Source organism: Scomber scombrus, chromosome 15 (assembly GCF_963691925.1).
Source record: "Scomber scombrus chromosome 15, fScoSco1.1, whole genome shotgun sequence".
Taxonomy (NCBI): Eukaryota; Metazoa; Chordata; class Actinopteri; order Scombriformes; family Scombridae; genus Scomber; species Scomber scombrus.
The window spans coordinates 15,094,237-15,102,412 of record NC_084984.1 but is presented as its reverse complement, the minus strand read 5'-3'; the positions used below and the strand labels follow the sequence as shown (position 1 = coordinate 15,102,412).

Genomic DNA, 8,176 nt, shown 5'->3' with positions numbered 1-8,176 from the left:
TATCTATCTATCTATATATTTATCCATCTATCGATCTATCTATCTATCTACCTATCTACTCTATCTATCTATCTATCTATCTATCTATCTATCTATCTATCTATCTATCTATCTATCTATCTATCTATCTATCTATCTATCTATCTATCTATCTATCTATCTATCTATCTATATATTTATCCATCTATCGATCTATCTATCTATCTACCTATCTACTCTATCTATCTATCTATCTATCTATCTATCTATCTATCTATCTATCTATCTATCTATCTATCTATCTATCTATCTATCTATCTATCTAATTGGAATAAATAAATAAGCTAAAGAAAGAACTAAAAATGAACATAATAGCAGCAGATTAATTTTCTGTTTATCAGCTATTGAACTGTTCCTACTCTATTTGAAGCTCTACTATGAATGAATAGAAAAACAAAATCCTCACCTTTGAGAAGTTGTGACAAAGTTTAAGGTTATTGGACAGGACCCTTTTCCAACATTGAATGCTTATTATTTTGTTTGTTGTTTTATACGTGTTCGAATAAATAAATAAACTAACATTTAAAAAACTAAAAATGATCATAATAGCAGCAGATGAATTATGTCTTGACCAGCTAATAAATGAACTATTCCTGCTCTATTTCAGCTTGACTATGAATGAATAGAAAAGGAATTAAACATCTTAGAATAGCATTATCACAACATTTATTCATCATCATCATCATCATCATAATGAGCTTTAATCCAGCGCAGGTATGATGCTGTTATGATCTCATCATTCTGCTCAAAGAGTCGATATCAGCTCTGATACTTTCCTGAACGTGCAGATTTTCATCCATCAAACTCTCCAGCAGCTGATTTCACTCATTAATTTCTGCTCTCAGACTGAAGATGATTTGCAGCTGGATTATTAAACACTAATGCATAAAATGCAACATAATGAAGTGTAATGTTTCCTGTGATGCAGATGTGTTTTATGCAAGTTTTTATTTTATTTTTATTTTGTGTTTTCACAGAGGTCAAACACTCCTGATGATGATATTTTTTTGTCTTTCTCATGAGTTAACTGACACTAAATGAAACCCAGCTGTGTTCAGGCTGTGAAGAAGAGTAAGAGCTTCAAAAACAGTAAACATTTATAGAGTCCAGCTTCCCAAATGTGAGTATTTCCTGCTCTTATTCTGAGTTTTTGAATGTTGATCGGACAAAAACAAGTTTTATCTGAAGACGTGGGAAATTATAACGAGCACATTTTATGAACATAATGACTAATTGATTGATTGAAAAATATATTTGGCAGATTAATTAACAATAAAAATAACATTTACATTCCTACAGGTGACTGATGAAAGATTTCACAGCAGTCACTGATCTACTGGAGGCTGGAAAGGGTGAAAAAGGCCGAGAAGAAGAAGAAGAAGAAGAAGAAGAAGAAGAAGAAGAAGAAGAAGAAGAAGAAGAAGAAGAAGAAGAAGAAGAAGAAGACAGTAATAAAATGTATAAAATGCATCAGAGATATTAGTTGAACCTCACTGATACACAGCATGGTTCAATGAGTAACGCTGAAAGTAAATATAAACATAAAATAAACAAACAAACATAAGCGAACAAGCTGTGATTCATATTTGCTCATTTTAATGTGAACTTATCTGTTGTTTCATGTTTTTATGGTGCAGAATCTAAAATAAACTCACATTTAATCTCCTGCAGCAACAATAAATCGACATGTTTCACTGTCTATGTATTTTTCCAGCAAAAATGATAAATGTTCTTTGGTTGCAGCTTCACAAATAGATCAGTTGTCTGTTTTTCTTTCTCATATATGACAGGAAATATGATATCTTAATGTATATTTCTGATTTTAGATTATTAGTTGCACAAAACAAGCAAACTGAAGATGTTACCATGGGAAATGATGAATGTAATTTTATGGACTAAACAATTAATGAAGGAGACAATCACCACAGTAATCTATAATGAAAGTAATAATTAGTTGCAGCTTAATTTAAACTAATATAACTTAATAAAAATGTGGTGAAGAGGCTGAACTAAAGCCCACAGTCTGCATTTTACCCAGAGACTCTGAGCAGATTGATCCGGTCCTGAGTGAGCATCAATAAATAAACCTCTGATACTCTGCAGTGTGAATCTAACAGCTGCTGTAAACTGTGAACTGCAGAGTTTGTGTCGAGTCAGCATTAATATGAGACTGCAAATAATCATTATTTTCATTATTGTGAAGTTGCAACCTTGAAAAACTAGAAAATCCTCACATTTGAAGGTGCAGGAACAAGGAATATTTTGCATGTATGCTTTAAAAAACAACTTAAATTAACTCTTTCAATCAACTAACTGATAAATTGATTAATCACTGCAGCTGTAAATCAATAATAGACTCAGAAATTTGAAGATGAAGCAAAGAAAAAGAGCTTTTTATAGATTATTACTCTTATTATTAGTATTATTATTAGGTTATATAATTGATAAGAGCACACACATGCAGCAGATCAAGTGTGTCGATGCTGCTGAAGCTGAAATTTGCACCTTTTTTTTTTTTAAGCTTGGTTCATTAAAAAAACAACTGAGGCAGAAATGAGCTTAAATGCGACGTTTGGCTGCATCACATTTGTGTCGCTGCTCGCTTGTTTTTTTCTTGTGCGTGCTTAAATGTAGGCTGCAGGTTGTTCCACTCGTCAATGTCGCTGATCAATACAGACCGAGAGGATGCTGGGAAAGAGGGAGGGAGGAGGAGGAGAGGAAGAGGAGGAGGAAGAGGAGGAGGAGGAGGAGGGGTGCAGACAGGAAGTGTTTGTGTGTGTGTGAGGATGCAGAGAAATAAACAAACAAACAGGACAGCAGCTGGTTTCACTGCAAGTTTCAGCTCAGCGAGGACGAGATGAATCATTTATGATACAAACTAATGATTATTTTTCATTATCAGTTAAAATGTTGATTATTTTCTACATTAATCGATTAGTTTGGTTTTTTAAATGGCAGAAAATGGTGAAAAATGTTTCCAAAAACCTTTAAAAGACGCTTTGAAATGTCTCATTTGGTCCACAACTCAAATATATTCAGTTTACTGTCATACAGCAGAGGTTCTCAAAGTGGGGTTCAGGGACCGTCAGGGGTCTTTAGGGGGTTTCAAGGGGGTCCCAAGTAAAAATGGGAATAATTGATGATCTATTTTTACTGTAGTTTCATTCATAAGTGACATAATGATAGAATATAACTGTTTTGGCAATGGGTTTCATACACTTTCTATTATAAATATATATATTTTTTCACTTCTGAAAATCTGTGCAATAATATATATAAAACACCAATATTACTCTTGTACATAATGTTACTATATTTTTTTACTCCTATTGTCTTTTATATTTTATTTATTGTTCATTATTCTTTTAATTGATGCTCTTTCTATTTTTTTACTGTCTGCTTGCTGCTGCAATTAAAGTCAGCAGATATCACAGATATATCAGTATTACCGTATATGTTGTATGATATGTGCAGATATGTTTTAAAGTTATATAAGGCAGCATTTAATGTATATTTGAACCTTTTTCTTAACCCTAACCCTCAGTGTTTGTTGCTCCCCTCTTATTTAAGTAGATGTTGTGTGTGTGTGTGTGTGTGTGTGTGTGTGTGTGTGTGTGTGTGTGTGTGTGTGTGTGTGTGTGTGTGTGTGTGTGTGTGTGTGTGTGTGTGTGTGTGTGTGTGATGTTTTCCTCCTTCTGAATGAACACATTACAGTCTTACTCATTCATTTCCTATGGTGACAACAATGTTCACTAAACCGCTCAGAATTCAGTGGATGATGTAATCTAAAATGTTCAAATGCTTATATATCATGAGGCCTCGAGGCAATCTGATGAAAAACGTGATATTTAGGATGTATGAAAGTTAAAAATGGGTCAGATTTGATTTGAACACTGGAGGAGGGTTCATTCAAGTTAAATATATATGTAGATGTTTTATTGTTTAGTTAGTTGGAGTTAGTTATTTTTATTTATTAAGTAGTTTAACCGTTTCAGTGCAAAATAAAGCAGATTGTCAGACTATAAAATATCATACCTTCATTACTTTGTCACAAGTTTATGATAATTACATTTAAAGGATCATTGCAAAACATGTATGTTTATGTTTATATTCTTTATATCAGCTGACATATAAATATCAGAGTTGTTTTACTGCTTAATATCGATATCAGCCCCAAATATCCAGTATCAGTCAGGCTCTAACTGCAATACTGTACATTTCTACCTTCTAGGATTAATAAAGGAATATCTTCTCTTTTCTTATCTTAAAACATCTATAATCTGAAACCTTTAAATCAGATGAGGGTTTGGGGAATAATGTGTGTCAGTTTAGAGTCTTTAATGTGGAAAAATTTGAGAAGCACCATCACAGAGGACTGAAGGAAGCAGAAAATATTCACATTTAAGAAGCTTTTAAATCTGTGGGATAACAATATCAAACTCAGGTTTATTATCATTCAACACCACTACAATATAAAGACTCTTGTGCATAATGTTACTATTATTTTACTATATGTTTTTACTAGTATTGCCTTTTTATTGCTTGTGTACTTATTATTTTATGTTCTTTATTCTTTTTATTGATGCTCTTTCTATTTTTGCTGCTGTAATACTGTAAATTTCCCCACTGTGGGACTAATAAAGGAATATCTTCTCTTATATTAAACATCTAAAATCTTATCAGATGAGGGTTTGGGGTCTATTTTGTGTCAGTTTAGGGTCTTTAACGTGGAAAAATGTGAGAAGCACCATCACAGAGGACTGAAGGAAGCAGATATATTCAGATTTAAGAAGCTGTAACAGAGAAATGTGTTAATATAGCTGCTGATTAATATAATAATCGACAACTATAATCGATGAATCACTGCACACACACACACACACACACACACACCTTTCTTGAACTCCTCCAGCATGGCGTCGAGTTTGGTGTCGTGAAACACAAAGTGCACCGGGTGATTGTAGAACTTGGTGATGGTCTTCAGGGTGGTGGAGTCGTCCGGATCCACGAAGGCCAGATCCTTCACGTACAGGATGTCCACGATGTTGGACCTCTCGTCGTCGTACACCGGTATCCTCGTGTAGCCGCTCTCCATGATCTCAGACATGGTGTTGAAGTCCAGCACGGCGTCGGCCTGGATCATGAAGCAGTTCCCCAACGGCGTCATCACTCCCTCCACCGTCTTGGTCCTCAGCTCCAACGCTCCCTGGATCATGTTCATCTCCTCTTTCACCAGGTCATTGTAAGGCTCCGTCACCTTCAGCATCTCCACCAGCTTCTCCCGGTTGTACACGGTGCCGATCTCCTGCCCCAGAAGAACATCCAGCAGTTTGCTCACCGGGAATGACAACGGGAAGGTGAGGAACATGAAGAACTTGGTCACGGTGATGGTGTTGGCTCCCACTGCCAAACCGTGGCGAGAGCACAACGCCTGAGGGACGATCTCACCAAATATGACAATCCCAATAGTGGAGGCCACCACTGCACCCAAACCTGACCCAATGAGGTCATCCAGGAGTATGGTGAGGGTTGTGTTCACCAGGACGTTGCCGAGCAGCAGGGAGCACAGCAGGTAGTTGCCTTTGCTGCGGATTGGCTCAATCTTTCGTGCGTATTTCTTCTCCTTCTCGGTGCCACAGCTCTCCACGATGCGCAGCTCCATCGGATCCAGCGCCATCAAGCCCAAATTCAACCCGCTGAACATACCTGACAGCACCAGCAGGCAGCAGATGAAGATCACCTGGAACCACATGGGCATCAGAGACTTCTTCTCCTCCACCACCAGCATCTTGCCATCGGTGTCACCCAGCTGCACCCACCTGCTGCCGTCCGGGCTCGGGGTGCACAGCGCGTACTCCTTCCGCAGCTCGCTTTTACGCAGGGGTTTAATGTGCACCGTGAGGACCCCGGACGTCCCACGGCTGCTCACGTTCATAAAGGTCCCGACGTTTATGTCCTTAGTGAAATCTGCACAAGTCCTATCCAGTGCGTCCATCTGTCCCATTCCCATGCCTATGCCTATGCCACTGCCGCTCCGCGCAGCCACCATCCCCTCCTCCTCCCCGAACACCTCCTCTTCATCCCCATCCTCACCACCATTACCGTCATTCAGCTCCGTGAACCGAATCTGCGTCCAGGCACCGGAGTGGAGCTGCAGCCCGTAGAAGCGCAGCTGCACGGAGCTCTCCTCAGTCACCTGGAGGACACCATCGTCATTGGTGGAGGCCGGCTTGTCGCTCCTCTCCAGGCGCATGCCGAGCACCTGGCTGCCGCTGCCGGTGCTGCTGCCGCCGGTGCCGGTGGTGCCGGTGCCGGTGCCACCGGGGCTCGAACCGGCGGTCTCCGTCCGGCCTCCGACGGAGCTCCACAGGCAGATAATGACGGTGAGAATATAACCCTGCTGCCCGCTCCATTCTGTCGCCATGTTTGTTTCACTGCTCGGCGACCTGGGAGCTGACGTCATTTACTCATGTCCGAGCAGCTCCGCCCCCCTGATCCACCCCCACCTACCCATCCATCCATCACACCCCCCTCTCCACCTCCACCTCCACCCCCCTATGGTGACACCGGTACAGGTAGAGAAAATAAACAAACACACACTTCTTTCCTTCTCCTCTCTTTTTCTCTTCCTCTCTCTTCCTCTCTCTTCCTCTCTCCACTTCTTCTTCTGCTTATAATTCACTGCAGGACTCCCACATGCTGCATGGTGGAGTCTCCCAAAATATGCGTCACCCTCCACCTCCTCTCCACTCTCTCACACACCTTCCCTCCACCTCCACCCAATAAGCAAACACACACACACTTTCCTCTCACACATCAGGGTTATTATAGTAGTTTTGGAATTTTCATTAGTTTTTATTTTCATCAGTTAACTCAATCATTTTTACACTTATAGTTTTTGTTTTTGTTTAATATATTAACCCTGCAATATAACCCCAATAATTCCCCCCCCCCCCCCACACACACACACACACCTCTCTCTCTCTCTCTCTCTCTCTCTCTCTCTCTCTCTCTTTCTCTCTCTCTCTCTCATAGTCCATTCCACTACTTCTACTTATGATTTACTGCAGGACTCACATGATGCATGGTGGAGTCTCCCAAAATATGCGTCACCCTCCTCTCCTTCCTCACACACACACACACACACACACACACACACACACACACACACACACACACACACACACACACACACACACACACACCTTGGTGACACGGCACAGGTAGAACCAATAATAAACACACACTTCTTTCCTCCTTTTTTCAGCAAACTGAAAAACTAAATAAAAATAAAAACTAATGACAATTTCAATACTATAATAACCCTGATGTGTGTGTGTGTGTGTGTGTTGGAGAGAGAGAAGTGTATGTTTATATTGGCTACCTGTGTCAGTGTCACCAGGATGGATGTGTGTGTAATGCAGGGTTATTATAGTTAATTAAAACTAAGACTAGCAGTGAAAAAATAATTTAGTTAATTGAATTTTAAAATAAAATAAAAAACTAAATAAAATCTACAATGAACAATAATGCAAAACAAACTAAAACTAAACTGAATAGCAGATCAAATCAGCTTAGTTTTAGTTTTCTTTGCATTTTCTCCATTTTTACTGTATTGTGTTGAGTTTGACTTGTTGAGATAACAGGTTAGTACCAGTAGAGAAACACAAACACAGCTCATTGTACCTCAGTGTCAGCATTATTTCATCCTTTACAGCTTCTACTAATCAAGACTTTTCCCTCCTAATACCTGAAACACTAAAACTAAGACTAAAACTAACTCTCTGCAACACAAACACACTTCTCCTACTGCTTATAATTCACTGCAGGACTCTCACACATGCTGCATGGTGGAGTCTCCCAAAATATGCGTCCCCCCTCACCTCCTCCTCCCCCCCTTGTTATTCTCAGGCTCGGGGCAATGCGGCACACAGCGGAGGGATGCTGCTGCTGCTGCTGCTGCTGCTGCTGCTGCTGCTACTGCTACTGCAGCTGCTGTGGACAGCGGTTTCTTATCCAATTGTATCCGGAGCCCCAGCTGCTGTTATGTAAAGGCACATGGCATCTGTGCACCGCCCCCCCCCCCCCTCTTCCTCCTCCTCCTGCTCCTACTCCATCATCATCATCCTCATCCTGC

General features: G+C 39.9%; 1 protein-coding gene across 1 annotated transcript in view; it reads right to left on the bottom strand.

Moving 5' to 3' along the window:
• Positions 1-6,567, bottom strand: part of LOC133995185 (metal transporter CNNM4) — a 31,518-nt gene extending 24,951 nt beyond the window's left edge. Inside the window, exon 1 of the mRNA XM_062434505.1 lies at positions 4,933-6,567. Coding sequence (XP_062290489.1) covers positions 4,933-6,502 — 1,570 coding nt within the window. The 5' untranslated portion in view covers positions 6,503-6,567. The remainder of the gene's footprint in view (positions 1-4,932) is intronic.
• Between the last annotated feature and the right edge of the window lie 1,609 nt (positions 6,568-8,176).